We start from the raw sequence: 17,032 nt of genomic DNA on the forward strand, positions 1-17,032 counted from the left end.
TACAACAAAAACTATGAAACGTTTCGATTCGACCTATTTTAGTAGCCCTTTCAATAAACTTCACAAAATTAACACTATAGTAGACGGAGACAAAGAAAGAGATTCGATAACTTTTAAAAAAGGTCCTAAGAATCGAAACTGTAATTTGTCTAATCGGCTAATAACCTGATGACAATCAATAAGCAAAGTGGTTGTGTCTGACAGAACCAATAGCGTACACCAATTACGTATTCGCAACCTTACGTACACCGACTAGTTAATTATCTAATGGCTCCAGTTGTGTGACTATTTTTTCTTTCTTGCCTATTTATCTTTATTTCTATGCATGGGTGGCTGACTCGATGACCGATATGGTGCCTTCGCCATCCGCCAGTTGCTTGTCCATTACATTTCACTTGCATGCAATAACTGTATATGCAACTGAAAATAAAATATGTTGATAAAAATATGTTGTCACTGTCTCGGCTAGCTTTTGCGGATGAAACGGACAGGTTGTATAGACTTACATTTTTCGGCGACCAACTATGTTGAAATAGTCGGTGTACATCTGCTGTAACGTTGCAATGCCTAATATGTGCAACAATGTTGTCTTTTTAATCAAGTTTCGGGGCTAGAATTGGTGCCGCATGTTACAGTCGGCAAAATGTACAGGCTACAATTGGAGAAAATATCAACATTATTCGTATGCGGCTGAATATACGTGCGCTTTCATGTGTTGCCATTTGCGAGAAGTCAGTATCTTTGTTGGGAAATAGCATAATATGTACACAAAAGCAACCAATGAACGCGGTAATAAATATTTACTTTTCAAGACGGGAAGCATAACCATTAGGCGACCTGCACTATAAGGTTATGTGTTTATTTAATGTGACTAAACGGACATTTTTTGTCAGATAGCCTGCAGTCATGTGGAATGCAATTCTGGAGTTATTCGGTCATAACCACTTTTTGTTGTTCACCATTGGTAAGTAAGAACTATTCAATGTAGGCTACGCGGTGTTTTGTGCATTGAATGGGCCTATTTGCAGGGTTGCCATCGACTTGAAACTAAAAATAAGGACAACCGAAAAATTAAATTTTTATGCGAAGCGAAACAAACGTTTTTGAACAAATCTTTGCATTTATACAAGCCATAACATATCAGTTGCAATATTTTGACCAGAAACAATCTGTTCCAGCAACTCGTTGTTCTTATAAAATGCTAAGTACATCTCACAACAAGGCAGGTCTAGGTTTACTTTTACTTGTAACAGGGATTTGACTATGGTAAGTGTTGAAAATAAGACAAAATAAGGACTCCAGTCAAAAATAAGGACATTTCTTAGAAATAAGGACAATTAACTTTTCTAAGACACAGCCCTTCAAAATAAGGACAAATCTTAGAAATAAGGACGGTATGGCAACCCTGCCTATTTGTGTTTTGGGCAACTGTCTGCGCTTAAGTTTGAGCCTTATATGCTTGCATGTAATTCTATGCTGTTGTATGTAGCATCAGTATGGCAACCATTTAACTATCAGATCCTGACGTCAATAATTTTCTAAAATGTAATGCACTACAAAGTTGGGTTTTTAGAATTGATATTTTTTAACAAAACTGTGCTCGTTAAAAATTTATATTGCTTTTCTTTAGGTACTATGATTGTGCTTGCCCTTTCCTTCTGGGTTTCGAATGTGTGTTTTATTATCCTTGACGTTACGGGAAAACCGAAGTTTCTTCATAAATTTAAAATTCAAGATGACAAAAACGCACCAGTAAGCGAAGCAATGCCGTTTGTGCACCGCGAGAGCGTCAGTGATTTTCTAACTTTTCAAGTTGTTTACAACGAATTTTTTCTCTTCATAATGAACCAATTTTTCGCACAAATTATGCCAGCATCAACATGAAAAAGTTGTTTAAACAAATTTGTTTTGTAATAATGTGCTGTGCATGGACGAGAGTGCTGCTTTTTGCAACAAATCGGATTGTAGCGTTGTGATGCACGCACACCTTGATTTCGCTAAACCCAAAATACGAGCGCATCAGTGAATGTCGCGCCTGACAAATAAGAATCACTAGTGCATAGCATCCAGTGCACCTCCTTGATCAAGTTTACCGTTGCAGATTGATTGGGCAACATTCAAAAAGTGCCTCCGTGTGATACACGTGAATCAAGCGGTGGCAGTGGCTGTTATTTTGCTCATGTATCCTCTAACACTTTGGAAAAAAATGCCCTTTGAAGAAGATGACTTCCCAACAATTCCAAAACTATTGGTTGATCTGTTATCATTTGGACTTTTTCAGGAGGTTGCTTTTTACTACTTGCACAGGTTAGCTCAAAAAAAAAAAAAAAAAAATTTCCAAAGTCAATAAAAGTGTAGAGGATCATATAATGTACTCAAAAGTTTTACAAAACGCTGTTGTTTGTTACTGACGACACAAATATTTAGGTTGATGCACCACCCGCTATTGTACAAGAGGATTCATAAAGTTCATCATGAATGGACAGCACCGATCAGCATTGCTGTGGTTTATGTGCATCCCATTGAACACGTTGTGAGTATGGCAATTGTGCAACATATGTAAAGTTGCAACAGAAATACAAAAATCCAACGTTAACCCCTTATTGTCGGATCACTGCCTACCGTTTGGTGCTCTCAAAACGTCTTGATCTTTTATGTACATATCTAGATTGTCAACATGTTGCCAGTTCTGTCTTTTCCTATCCTAATTGGTTCGCATTTGTTTACATCATGGGTATGGTTTTTCCTTGCTACATTTGTATCCAGTGTGCATCATAGTGGATATCACTTTCCTTGGCTCCCATCACCAGAATTCCATGATTACCACCACCTGAAGTAAGTCTTGGTGATAAGTTTAACTTATGCCTGTCATCAGATCAGACATACAAAAACCACCATTTCACATGCCTTATCTTATGTCTGGTTAAGTAGCAACACAATGCATTTACAGTTTTTAAAAATTTGTTTATTCCAGATTTAACAATTGCTTTGGTGTCTTGGGACTTCTTGACCGGCTGCATAATACTGATGCAATGTACAGAAAAACCAAGCAGTGCAAAAATGATCACATGTATTTTTCATCTAAACCAGTTTGGCTTTCAAAGTGACGAATTTTGAAACAATTCTACAAATTGCAGCATAATTTTTTTTCAACAATTCTGCAAATAGTTGTAAATTATTCTATTTAAATAAGATTTGTTTTACACATTTACATTTCTTTTTAGATGTAAATTTTACTGATGTCGGTTAGTTTTTAAACAAGTCAATCAAAATCAGATAAAGTCTGGAATGTCAATAATTTTCTCACACAAGCTTAAACCAAAAGAAGTCGACACCTGCCAGTACATTAAAAGAGGTGTTCGTTTAAATTGCAAGAAAAGTACTACTTAAAAATTGCAACACAAAGTTTTCATAAAAACACAAAACAAAATATACTTCCATTTTATATATTCTGTACGATATTTACCAATTTAGTATACACATCATTTGATCTACACATATGATTGTGTTTGTAAACAAAAACTAATGGGTCCCCACACGCGTGTTTGTGCGATCAAATGAAACAAATGTTGCGGTAACTTTTAGATTTTTAAGGACAAATTTTTAGCAAGCATTAACCCAACAATAAAAAATTTTTGTTCGCATTCTTTTTGCACTATTATTGTCATATAATTACAAAAACATTAAAAAAGAATGAAACAAATACTTTAATTTAATCTCTTGCTTTGACCCAGATATTGTCGTCCAAGGTCGGGTTTTAAACACATTTTTTTCTAGAAAGCTGTAACAGTTGTGTTACAGACACTTTAAATTAAAAAGCAATTTGCTACAAGTGTACACATAACAATTTGTTTTTCATTTAACTTTGTTTCGCAAAACCATTGACCTGTAGTAACCTCTCAGGGTGCACACACCAAACGACTGTTTGACCTATTGACACCGTTTTCAATAGCACGCCGTCCTTACTGTTCAACAACGCCGTTTAACCTAATTTATACATGCCTTGAGTGTTGATTCCTAAATTTATTGCCAAAAAAAAAAACGCTACGTTATGACGAAAGAAAGTTCTGAACTGTGTTAGTAATACCTACTAGTTGACCTTAAGTAACCCGTGGTCATGCGGCGGCCGACCTGACAACGAGCATTTAAAAAAAAATATTTATCTTGCAAAAATGTCAAGTTTATTTTTTCAACTTTATTTTGATTAACAAGTTTTGCTTGACATATACGAAACCGAAGCACGCTTATTAGGTTTAAATCACGTCAAAGGTGTGAAACCTTTGCCAAAACTGAAAATGTGAGTGATAACTCAATAAAACAAAATAGCATTGCTGTGCAATACAGCTGATTTCTGATCACCAAAACGACGTCTCGTAAAACGTCTGTCCGACGTCAAGCTGAGCCCTCCTGCTATCGTAAACCAGTGAGTTACTCTCTTGGGACTTCTGCCTACAGTGTCTTTCTTGACCAAACGAGCGTTAGACACATTTACGTTTCGGGGGCCTGTGGGTGAACCGCTGGGTAATTCGGAGTCAAACTTCTGGAGGATCAAGTTTGGATTAATAACTAACATATGTCCAAATTTGAATAAATCTGAAGCACTCATTCTTTACCAAACCAGCGTTAAAAATTTTACGTTTCGGGGGCCTGTGGGTGAACCAAATGCGTTTAACAAACCAGCGTTAGACAAAAAAAAGAATAAAGAAAAAAAAATACGGACAAAAACAATACGTGTCCCCTTCAGGGAAGGGAACCATAATGAGTTTATCATTACGCTGGAACAATAAATACATTGCAATTTAGTTAGTTGAATTACTTTCTAAAATTTTGATTTGGTAACTAACTGAAAACAATATCTATTCCACTTGCATCCATTTGTTCAAGGTACACACCTTGTTCCACTACAGTTGCATCTTTTTGCAGGTGTCAAATATAGACATCAACTTTGCTTCCGAAACCTAATAGTTTTGAGTTTCGGAAGCATATTACTATCGCCATCCCATTCCTTAAATTCTCTAGATTAAAAACAAGAACATAGACTTTAAATACTGCATGTGAAAAGCTAATGTAACATAAACTAATAAAACAAACTAGAAGGGTGGCTTAGCACATATATATATTGCCCTTGCACATACACAAAACATAAATATATTTCCTATGCTTATTTTGTATTGGGTCCCATATTAGCCATCGTCTTTTATAACCTTGGTTGTTTCTGCAGGCAAAAACTCATGGGTTCCCACACATGCAAAGTTGAAAATAATGCAATTCAATAGATAACAATGAGTAAGTTTGGTATTGTGAAGACAAACACAGTGATTGGTACTGTGCATATCTAAATATGCTATATGGAGTAAAAACTATTTAAATTAAAAAACTCATTTTAGGGGGCTAGTAGGATAACTAATTGAGGTTCAACACACACAAACTTAAAATTAGGAAACCACAATGACTCAATCAATAGTACTGCAAAATTTCAGTCCAATCTGCCAACATTAAAAATTTCAACCACTAGAGGTGTTTTGAGCAACAACCGTTAATGTTTCTGACGTCAAAGGGCTGTTAACAACCCCCGAACTGCAATGGCGCAATAACGATAATAAATACTAGGGTTATCCAGACAAACAAAGTGGGATGCACATCTACATAACTATATCTACCATCTGTATAAGTTTCAGCCACATCCATCAAGCATTTGATAGAAAAACGAGTCGGCAAACTTCGGGGGAAAATACCCATTTTAGGGGGCTAGCGGGGTAAATACTGGGGTTATCAACAAAAACAAAGTGGGATGCACATCTACATAACTACATCTACCATCTGTGTAAATTTCAGCCGAATCCATCAAACATTTGATAGAAACACGAGTCAGACAAACTTTGGGGGAAAATACCTATTTTAGGGGGCTAGCGAGATAAATACTGGGGTTATCAACAAAAACAAAGTGGGATGCACATCTGCATAACTACATCTACCATCTGTGTAAATTTCAGCCAAATTCATCCAACATTTAATGGAAAAACGAGTCGGACAAACTTCGGGGAAAAAATACCCATTTTAGGGGGCTAGCGGGGTAAATACTGGGGTTATCAACAAAAACAAAGTGGGATGCACATCTGCATAACTACATCTACCATCTGTGTAAATTTCAGCCAAATTCATCCAACATTTAATGGCAAAACGAGTCGGACAAACTTCGGGGAAAAAATACCCATTTTAGGGGGCTAGCGGGGTAAATACTGGGGTTATCAACAAAAACAAAGTGGGATGCACATCTACATAACTACATCTACCATCTGTGTAAATTTCATCCAAATCCATCAAGGACTTGATGGAAAAACGAGTCGGACAAACTTTGGGTAGAAGAAAAATAAGAAAAAAAAAGAAAAAAACAAAAACATTTTGAGTAAAATCAATATGTGTCCCCTTCAGGGAAGGGGACCCATAATAACTCTGAATGGCTTAAAAAAGGCATAACTAAAACTATAAAAATACACATACTTTACAAATTTTGTGTTGATTAAGTCAGGTATTTCCAAGCCAGATGTTGAAAACTGCATTTTTTCTTGGTCCAAAGCAAACTTTATGGCTCTTTCTCTTGAGAAATGTTGGGAAGAATTTCGTTTCCCAACACTTCTTATAATTTCTATTTGTTCAAGTTCATGATTAAATCGTTCCAGGTATCTGATAAAATATAAGTTTCCAGTAATTTAAAAGAAAACAAAAAGGTGATATATACAACTTGTTTAAAGCACTTGGATTGCAAAAACTCTCTTAATTTTTGTCTTTATTATTACACCAACCCTCCTCGTGCACTCATGAGTGCCAGTCATCTCAAATATTACCATATTTTCTAAAAATTATATTTATAATTTAGCTTACCTTTCAATTAGTTCATTTAAATCCGCTTTGGTATATTTATCAGATTCCATGTTCATGTTGCTTTTGAACCACAAAAATTTAGTGACCTTTGCATCAACTTTTGAAGACTTCTCTTTACATTTATTGTGCTTTTGCTGTTCTCTGTATTTTAATCGGGAAAGATGGTTGGCTTGACGACTGTTCGGGTGGATAAGTTTGCTTGACCGTTGAGTGGTGACTTTAGGCTAGGAGAAATTGTAAACAAAGAAACATTACCTAATACACATAAAGTATACAACTCCTACAAAGTATAAATCAAAATATACTATGCCTTACCATATTTATAGTTATACAAACACCAACTAGCGATCGACTAGACGATTCAAAAAACCTCCAAGAAAGTGCTTGAGTAATGTCAGCAACTGAGGCTAGATGATGTACAAGTTTGGTCCTACTCCTGACTCGGTAGTCGTCGGTAAAGTCTCCCTATTTCTAATTTTCTGTGGATTTTGGGAGTTACTCTTTCCCACGTGTTTATTTTTGGAACCATTCAAGCGTGTAGTCATTTTACAGAAAAGGAAGCAAGTTAGCAAGGCAGCCAGATTCGGCGTTTATCGAACTTTTTGAAAAAACGAGAAGCAACTATTCATGTAAAGCAGTATTTAATGTTTACGAAATCATGTGATACCTTACAATGAAAAACAAAACGTGCCAAACAAATAGAGAAAATTAACTTAGGTTTTATTTCCTAAAAGAGGGAGAAATAATTGCAGAAAAACAGGAAAAGAGTAAAATTTCTAGTTTCTGTAGGTTTCGAAACACAGAAAAGCAGAAAAACGGGAAACGTTGTCGAAATACAGAAAAGCAGAAAAACGGGAAATGTTTCTTTATTTGTTTTTTTATGTCGTTCTAACTCTTTAAAACCATTTAATAGCGTTCTACATCGATTGTATCGAAATACAGAAAAGCAGAAAACGGGAAATGTTTCTTTATTTGTTTTTTATGTCGTTCTAACTCTTTAAAACCATTTAATAGCGTTGTACATCGATTGTGTCGAAATACAGAAAAGCAGAAAAACGGGAAAAGTTTCTTTATTTGTTTTTTTATGTCGTTCTAACTCTTTAAAACCATTTAATAACGTTGTACATCGATTGTGTCGAAATACAGAAAAGCAGAAAAACGGGAAATGTTTCTTTATTTGTTTATTATGTCGTTCTAACTCTTTAAAACCATTTAATCGCGTTGTACATCGATTGTATCGAAATACAGAAAGGCAGAAAAACGGGAAATGTTCTTTTTTTTTATGCCATTCTAACTTCTTTAAAACCATTTAATAGCGTTCTACATCGATTGTGACGAAATACAGAAAAGCAGAAAAACGGGAAATGCTTTTTTATTTGTTTTTTTTATGTCGTTCTAACTCTTTAAAACCATTTAATAGCCTTCTTCATCGATTGTGTCGAAATGCAGAAAAGCAGAAAAACGGAAAACGTTGTCGAAATACAGAAAAGCAGAAAACGGGAAATGTTTCTTTATTTGTTTTTTTATGTCATTCTCACTCGTAAAAATCATTGGAAAGTGATCTAATAGCGTTTTAACTGATAAGTTACAAATCATTTTTAACCGACCTTTTACATCGCTTGTGTACTGAAAATACGGGAAAACTTTTTTTTTTGTCATACCTTGTTGACACACTCATGAATATATATATATATAACTTATGTCAACTGATCCTGCCTTCGTAATGGCTATTAAATAAAAAAAATTCATTTATGACAAAATTAAATAGGGCTTGCCGCATGTTCATTCCATTTTCTGACAGTACAATAAAGTTTGGTTGAACTGTCATTTCTCCCAATAACTCGTCACGTTTTTCTCTCCTCAATGTTTTATTTCAACGTTATAACAATCGGTATTGTTTGTTGTAATAGGCTATATGGTTTTTTTAATGCATTGCGTATTTACTTGCACACAACAACCACATAAACAGAAACATTTCTGTCTAGGTATTTTTGAACAAAAGTAATACAAGGATGAAGAGTATGCAAATGCAAGGCGATTAAAAAGTGTCCCGGCTAAAATGAAGAAGAATTACAAACCATAAATGTCAACAGTTACACTTAAACGGATGAACATTTGTTCCATCCGAACGAACATTTCCTGGCAGACAGACCCGGTGGAACCATTTTCTACATGAGATGCAGAAAACCTGTGTTTGGTTTGTTTTGTTTCCTGAGCAGCCTATGGCTTCGCATTTTCCCATGCCTCAGTGCTCTTTGCATTTGATTTGAAAATTTGGTGGTATGGCCGTTTTTCGATGGACAGTGAAGATTCTGCATTGTGTTTCTCGTCCTTTTTTTCACTGACTGCCCGTTTAGCTTCATCCAGCTTTTGTTTGGGCTTGGTGGATGAATAAATCAGTTCTTGGTTTGCTACAGTTTGCTTTATCCAGTTTCTTGCTTCAGTAGAACTAACATCCACAGGAGGAGGGATGGTTGAGGACACAGAACATGTTTACCACATATAAAACACCACAGTCATAACTGTTTTTTTGTTGGGGAACTGCTTAACATTGTACAAATTTCCACTCTGTGTACGATACTTTTATGCCAGCAACAGCGTAGCAAGCGGCCACTATTTGGAAAACCTTCGTCATAAAACAGTTTAGTTTGGAAGATGTTGACGTTTCGAAGGTGTCAATCGAAGCAATAATTTTTTCCTTAAGATTTGCTATGATTAGAAACCAATGACCTCCAGGGTTGCAGACAACGCAGAAATTGTCGAAGTTAATTGCTTCTCTTTGGCAGACAAATGTTGCAATCACGTCGTGCATATTTCTTTCTGCACACTGCAGAAGAAAAGAATCGAACATTAAGAATGCTGGGCTTGTGGTATCTTTAATCAGGCACTGGATTGAAAATTCCAGTGATTCTTCTGTCAACCACCGGTTTCCTTCCAAACACTCAAGCAGATAGGTCTTACTCCAACCTTCATCAATTTTGATTTCCGAATAGTTGCTTATCCATGGAAACAGCTAAACTTCAGAAGAATGTTTAACTTCACAATCATCCAATTCATGGATCGAAAACTCATCAACAATTGTTGTATCATCTAAAGTGCTTATCCATGGAAACAGCTAAACTTCAGAAGAATGTTTAACTTCAAAATCATCCAATTCATGGATCGAAAACTCATCAACAATTGTTGTATCATCTAAAGCTTCTAGACTTAAATCATCTAGTGTGTCAACTGTTTGGCTAAGCTGGACGAGATTTCCTTTTTTGGGTGTTGATGTTGCATGTTGTAATTTTACGCTTTTTCAGTCCAGGGGAAAAGTGGCTGGGGCGGGGTCAACTTCGTAGTCATAATCCTTTGGTCTTAGCCGTTTTCGACCGGATTTTTTTTCAGAGCCACGGCTTTTTTTGATCATCATCGAAAGGGACTAACTACGTTGGTCTTTACTTTTATCTTTTGACTCCTGTATTGCCATTTGCCCTGCTAGAACATGGAAACATAAACCGGTACTTGGACAAGAACACTTTGAGGGCTTGGTTTTAGTTCATTGCTTGGTTTGTTTTACTTTTACACCCGTTGTTTCACAGAACGACTGAAGATGCCCCTTTGGGGTGAAATATATATCGTTAAACAACTTTGTTGACTGATTTTGATTAGGAAGCACTGTTGCTTCGTCAATTATTCTTACATATAATTTTATGTATAATCAGTGATCGTCGACAAAAAGATGCCTACTACTTGCGGGATAGATCCTGTACCAAACACTGAATGTCAGTTTGAGGGCTTCGGGTTCAAAACAACGCTTTGTACGTTGTTCGTGAAGGATTCATTACTGAAAATGATGATGTGGCAGCGGAAAAGCCAATAAGACCTCGCTTGATGCGTAGTCGTGCCATCGCTTTTTGGGTCGTCTGATAATCATCTTCCTTTTCCACACTGCCAACCTATCTGACTTAATCTGAAAGTGTTTCGTTTACAAGATTTTCCATTGTGGAAATAACTGGCAAGTGTACTTCAGTGCGTGGTTGCCGCAAAAAAGAAAACTCTGGTTTTAACTGGTATCTTCCGAAGCCAGTAACTGCGCACGAAAATTCGTAGCGGTAAATGTCCTGAACTTGCTTTAATATCATTATCATCAGGTCAATAGGTAATAACTGGTGTTCTGTTACTGCCTTAAGCACGTGGTTCATACTTTCCGCGATGTTGTTTGCTACAGCACCTTGTTGAAACGCAGCAAACTTTTCTGTTACAAACTTGCAGGAGTGTTGAATGAGATCGTTTTTTAGATTTCCATTTAAAATAGCTTTTATTTGATTGCGACCAGCTGCTTGAAAGTATCACGTACAAGTTACAAGTTTTCTGTATTTCGACAATATCGATGTAGAACGCTATTAAATGGTTTTAAAGAGTTAGAACGACATAAAAAAACAAATAAAGAAACATTTCCCGTTTTTCTGCTTTTCTGTATTTCGACACAATCGATGTACAACGCTATTAAATGGTTTTAAAGAGCAAGAACGACATAAAAAACAAATAAAGAAACATTTCCCGTTTTTCTGCTTCTCTGTATTTCGTCACAATCGATGTAGAACGCTATTAAATGGTTTTAAAGAGCTAGAACGACATAAAAAACAAATAAAGAAACATTTCCCGTTTTTCTGCTTTTCTGTATTTCGTCACAATCGATGTAGAACGCTATTAATTGGTTTTAAAGAGCTAGAACGACATAAAAAAACAAATAAAGAAACATTTCCCGTTTTTCTGCTTTTCTGTATTCCGACACAATCGATGTAGAACGCTATTAAATGGTTTTAAAGAGCTAGAACGACATAAAAAACAAATAAAGAAGCATTTCCCGTTTTTCTGCTTTTCTTTATTTCGACACAATCGATGTAGAACGTTATTAAATGGTTTTAAAGAGCTAGAACGACATAAAGAAACATTTCCCGTTTTTCTGCTTTTCTGTATTTCGACACAATCGATGTACAACGCTATTAAATGGTTTTGAAGAGCTAGAACGACATAATAAACAAATAAAGAAACATTTCCCGTTTTTCTGCTTTTCTGTATTTCGACACAATCGATGTAGAACGCCATTAAATGGTTTTGAAGAGCTAGAACGACATAAAAAACAAATAAAGAAACATTTCCCGTTTTTCTGCTTTTCTGGATTTCGTCAGCGTTTCCCGTTTTTCTGCTTTTCTGTGTTTCGAAACCTAAAGAAACAGGAAATTTCACTCTTTTCCTGTTTTTCTGCAATTATTTTTTCCCTCTTTTAGGAAACATAAATTTCCCTTTTTTCTGCTTTTCCTTTCTTTTCTGCTTTTAGTGTTGATTTCCTGCTTTTCCCGCTTTTCCGTTTTTCTTCTTTTAGTGTTACCCCCCAAATGAGTAGGACCCGAGGTGAAATGCTCGAATTAAAACTATTTTGCAAGTTTTAATGTTAACATTGCCAAACTAAAACTTGATTAAACAACAACCTGTCGAGAATGCCGCTGGCGTTGTGGTCATTTTTACAATTTTGTCGTTTAGCGCCGCAAGTGCCTCAATTAAATACCAAACTTAAGTTTGTCCAAAATATATTTATTTCTTACCTACAACACTGTTTTAGAGCATAAAGATTTCAAATACATTTAGAACTAATTGGTATTAAACGTTTATTTCACCTTTTGCGCATTTCTATCGTTACAGCTGTTGGATTTAAGTAGACTTTGGCTGGAATGTGCTGCTGTTTTGTTTTTTTAAGTTTATTTTGATTACTGTGAAGTCTTGCGTTTTGTTGATTAAGGGATTGGAGAAAAAACTGTTATGTGAGTTGTAGATTGTGTCCCTCTTTACTGCAGATTTTGCCAAGGTCTACGAGAATTTTTGAGACATGTGTAGTGTGCAGCTGTGCACAAGAATAGACAGCTGTTTAAGTAAGCCAACACCTAACAATACTATACTTTGTTAGTCAAAATGATGCTTGAACCTATTACCTATTTACAAGAACACAACCCTGAGCTGCACTATATGATGTATTCCATACAGTAAATACACGAGTTCTCTGTCAGCCAGTATGGATAGTATGGCAGCTGCACACCCAAGACTTTTTTTCAAGTTTGATTGCACACTTGAACCACCCCTCGAAAAAAGCCTTCGCCGAAAATTTTCTGTTGTTTCTTGCATTATTGACAAAACATTAGGCCTGGACGCTAAATAACTTCTGTTTTCCAGATTAGTTACATCAGTTAACCAGTGGCACAATTGCATTTGATGGTTATTTTGAGATTTTGTTAAATAATTGTAAATCGGTTAGCTTTTTCTTGATGAGATGCACACTTGACTGGTTTGTGAACACCCTAAAATTTCTTCTTGCACACTTGAATATTCTTCGTGCACACCCGAGATCTCTGCGAAATGTGCCATAAAATCCAATGTGGTCTGTCAGCTATGTTTTTAATAAAGCTAAGTTTTCTGACACATTTCGGAAAATATGGTGAAGTGAGCTTATACTTATAGCATTTAGCAATATAATGCTTTGAGTATACATAATATACCTGCCATCTTGGAAATATAGATCAAATCCAAACAATCTGACTTTTTTCTCAACAAAATAAACCATATTGTTTATAATGGTGTCTCATGGTAAAGCAAAGAGAGAACATTTAATACAAATGGAACTATGAAATCAGGAAAATATCAAGGTGTTCCTTGAAACAAATCAGGGAATGTTCCAATATACTGAAACATTGTTCCAACTTCCAATATACATGGGTGACAGTGACTTTAGTCTTTTGGCATAGTGATGTAATCACAGCACTTAGCAGTTTATGCCATCTCATGACTGTGTGTCTATTTCTAATTATTTATTTATTTTGCAGATGAGGTTTACTGTATTTAATATTTTTTAACACACACCTTTAAAAATGACTGATGAAGAAGAGGACATATGCCGTGTTTGTAGAACAACAGGTTCTAATGACAGACCACTTTTTCATCCTTGTATTTGCACTGGCAGCATTAAACATGTGCATCAAGACTGTCTTACTCAGTGGCTTCAACATAGTCGCAAAGAATATTGTGAACTTTGCAAGCACAAGTACAGCTTCAAACCTATCTACAGTCCTGACATGCCAAGTCGACTTCCCATCAGGGACCTTTTCATGGGACTGGCTCGCAGCATATGGTCAGCTTTGAAGTGTTGGATTCATTACACTTTGGTGGCTGTTGCGTGGCTCGGTATTGTACCTTTGACAGCATGTCGGATATTCAAGTGCATATTTTCCTCCAGTTTGAAAAGTTTGATATCATTTCCCATGGACATGGTGTCACCTAAAAATGTTGGAGGAGATGTTTTGAATGGCTTTGTGATTGTAGGATGTTCGTTGATGGCATTCATTGGCTTGGTTTGGCTAAGAATGCAGATTTTGAATGGTGACATGCCAGAGTGGATTCATCAAAGAGAAATATTACAGGATGTGAATGAAGATGTCATTGATGACCCAGGTGATGACAATCAAGAGGATCAAGAATTAGGGGACAATGTAGATGACAATAACAATGAGGAAAATGCAGAACCTGCCCAAGAACCAGATGTACCAGAGGAACCCCTTGGCAATTGGAATGGTATCAACTGGGAAAGAGCTGGTGATGAGCCAACATGGGAGCGAATTCTGGGTTTGGATGGGTCCTTGCTGTTTTTGGAGCATGTATTCTGGGTGGTTGCTTTGAATACACTTTTTATACTACTCTTTGCTTTTTGTCCATTCCATCTTGGACAGTTTTTTCTCATTCTGTCTCATATGCAACATCATGTAGCATCAACAAAAATGGAAGGAATATTGACTACATGCTGTGGCTACTTTCTTATAGCTGCTGGATTTCTGGTTGGACATACTGGTTTAAAATACTTAAAGCTTATATCTGCTCAAAGAGTATGTGGTCTTTGCTATATTGTGCTTAAGGTTTGTCTTTTATTGGTTGTTGAACTTGGAATTTTGCCCCTGTTAAGTGGATTTTGGCTTGATGTCTGTTCTTTGAAAATGTTCAACTCAACTCTGCAGGACCGCAAGGAGAGCTACTTAACTGCACCGGGATCATCTCTGTTCTTTCACTGGCTGAGTGGGTTTATCTTTACTTTTTATGTTGCTTTTTTTCTGATGATGTTAAAGGAAATATTACGCCCAGGAACTTTGTGGTTTGTTCGCAGATTGAATGATCCAAACTTTAACCCGATCCGAACCATGATACATGTTTCATCGTTCAGACATTTTCAGAGGTTGCTTGCTACTATTATAATATTTGGAACAATAATAATAGTTGTTGCTTGGCTGCCAGTTAAGTTTTTACAATTGGTGTTGCCAGGGTTTTTACCTTATAGGAAAGGAAACCAGTTTGCATCACCCATTGGTGATTTTCCATTGCAGTTTATGGCAAGTCAGCTAATTTTGCCAATCATTCTGGAACAGGGATTTTGGAAATTGCATCTTCAGAATGCTATGAGAGAATGGTGCGACATTGTTGGAAACTTACTTGGAATTAGATCCTATTTGTTGATTGATGACCAATTGGAAGAAGCTCTGCATAGGCATAATCCGCATCACGATGAGAATGAGAATGTGAGACCATACACCAACAAACCTAAATACTTTGGGTTACGGGTGGTTATTTTGCTGTTACTAGTGAGTGGCACGATGATGCTGATGGCAGCAGTTGTTCTGTGCATTCCCGTAGCATTTGGACGAATTTACTTTCAACTGTTATGTGGACCTGATGGCCCACTACCAATGCTAGCTAACAAGCATCAGCCTGTCCATGAATTCTACACATTTGCACTTGGAATTTGGGCCTGCTGGTCTAGTGTACGCTTGGTTGTTCTGCTTACAAAATATGCTCCATTTGGCAGGACCATGATCACCAATATCGTAAAGCAGTGCCTTGTAGTAGTTTTTAAAAGCCTTGTTGTTGGCGTGTTTGCCATTGGAATAGTACCCTTACAGTTCGGACTGCTATTTGACCTGGTTATTGTTATTCCTCTTAGAGTTCCCCTTCACCAAACCCCTGTAATTTATTTGTGGCAAGACTGGGCTCTAGGTATGTTGTTGCAAAAACTGTTTCTTGTTTGTGTGTTTTTGGGCCCCAACAACTGGCTGAGGGAAAATATAGAAAATGCTTTTGATCAAGGGTTTGTGCGCCTCAACCTAAAAAAGTTTCTGCAAGATACATTACTAAAAGTTGTGAAATTTCTACTGGTTTGCATGACAGTACCTTATGTAGTTGGCCATGGAATAACATTTCTTATGGCAACAAGCCTGACAACCGCATACTTTCTTCATTGGCGTTTGTATCCTTGCATTATATTTGGAACATCATTTTTTGCTTTCTGTTGGTTTGAAATGAAACAGTTTCGTAGATTATGTGATCACATTAAGAATGAGCGATATTTAATTGGTAAACGCTTGGTGGATTATGAACCTGCAAGAGCAAACTAATATTGTTGCATTTGATTTTTTGTGTTCAATAGTTAAAAAAATAGTGCAATTTAGTTGACTTGGTGAATTTTTTATTGTTTTGTACACATCCAAGTTTCAACAAAGGATGTCCAGGTAGATTTGTTTGCAACTTTTATTTTTTGGAAGTAATTTCGGATTGTGCATGTAAATGTTTATGTATGTGTTGCTTGTAAAATAAGCAAAGTGTGCTTAATTTTGTGTTGTGGCAAAGTGTTGTTTTTTTTTCTGTATGGATGTGCATCACCCACTATCATGTCTAAAACTTGTTTGTTTTACATGCCATCCAATTTTTGTGTGCATTGTCTCATAGTGTGCTCTCACTTTGTGTTGAGATTATGGAATCAAACTGTGTAAATACAACCCACTTTCCTTGGCTGTGCATTTTAAAACTGCTTTAAGTGCTATACCAGTCTGCTTTAAATAAAGATACAGCTTTACAGTAAATTTCGTGAAAATTTAATTGTGAGGTGACATAGTGTAGTATATATTTTTTTAAAACAGCTGTACTTTCGAATGTACACAGCTCAGGCGCTTCATACATTGTGCTTTGGTGCGAAATCTTAAACAAGTGTTTATATCGAGTTTCTTCTTGAATATTTTAGCATAATAAACACAATTGTTACCCTTACTCAATGACATGTCAAAATACAAACCTTACTGGA

General features: G+C 36.2%; 3 protein-coding genes across 7 annotated transcripts; 2 read left to right on the forward strand and 1 right to left on the reverse strand.

Moving 5' to 3' along the window:
* The first annotated feature begins 413 nt into the window (after nucleotides 1–413).
* Nucleotides 414–3,211, forward strand: LOC145238726 (fatty acid hydroxylase domain-containing protein 2-like). Of its 4 annotated transcripts, none has more exons than XM_080101975.1 (7): nucleotides 414–789; nucleotides 894–964; nucleotides 1,631–1,788; nucleotides 2,102–2,307; nucleotides 2,428–2,533; nucleotides 2,669–2,835; nucleotides 2,975–3,211. In XM_080101975.1, exons 2-7 carry the CDS (start codon nucleotides 907–909, stop codon nucleotides 3,105–3,107), a joined length of 828 nt encoding a protein of 275 aa, XP_079958101.1. In that variant the 5' UTR covers nucleotides 414–789; nucleotides 894–906; the 3' UTR covers nucleotides 3,108–3,211. The 4 variants fall into 4 exon arrangements, with proteins under 4 accessions (XP_079958101.1, XP_079958098.1, XP_079958099.1 ...); XM_080101972.1 differs by having other exon boundaries at nucleotides 898–964; XM_080101973.1 differs by having other exon boundaries at nucleotides 416–789; nucleotides 898–964; nucleotides 1,631–1,752.
* Nucleotides 3,054–7,499, reverse strand: LOC145238727 (translation machinery-associated protein 16-like). 2 transcript variants are annotated; one of them, XM_080101977.1, is made up of 5 exons: nucleotides 7,198–7,474; nucleotides 6,883–7,106; nucleotides 6,502–6,684; nucleotides 4,893–5,015; nucleotides 3,054–4,540 (listed from the first exon to the last, which is right to left on the reverse strand). In XM_080101977.1, exons 1-4 carry the CDS (start codon nucleotides 7,198–7,200, stop codon nucleotides 4,940–4,942), a joined length of 486 nt encoding a protein of 161 aa, XP_079958103.1. In that variant the 5' UTR covers nucleotides 7,201–7,474; the 3' UTR covers nucleotides 3,054–4,540; nucleotides 4,893–4,939. The 2 variants fall into 2 exon arrangements, with proteins under 2 accessions (XP_079958103.1, XP_079958102.1); XM_080101976.1 differs by having other exon boundaries at nucleotides 3,054–5,015; nucleotides 7,198–7,499.
* Nucleotides 7,500–13,717: 6,218 nt separating this feature from the next.
* LOC145237239 (E3 ubiquitin-protein ligase MARCHF6-like) lies at nucleotides 13,718–16,743 on the forward strand. The gene has a single exon (XM_080100036.1). It carries the CDS (start codon nucleotides 13,785–13,787, stop codon nucleotides 16,347–16,349), a length of 2,565 nt encoding a protein of 854 aa, XP_079956162.1. The 5' UTR covers nucleotides 13,718–13,784; the 3' UTR covers nucleotides 16,350–16,743.
* The last annotated feature ends 289 nt before the right edge of the window (nucleotides 16,744–17,032 follow it).

Source organism: Phallusia mammillata, chromosome 7 (genome assembly GCF_965637545.1).
Source record: "Phallusia mammillata chromosome 7, kaPhaMamm4.hap1.1, whole genome shotgun sequence".
Taxonomy (NCBI): domain Eukaryota; kingdom Metazoa; phylum Chordata; class Ascidiacea; order Phlebobranchia; family Ascidiidae; genus Phallusia; species Phallusia mammillata.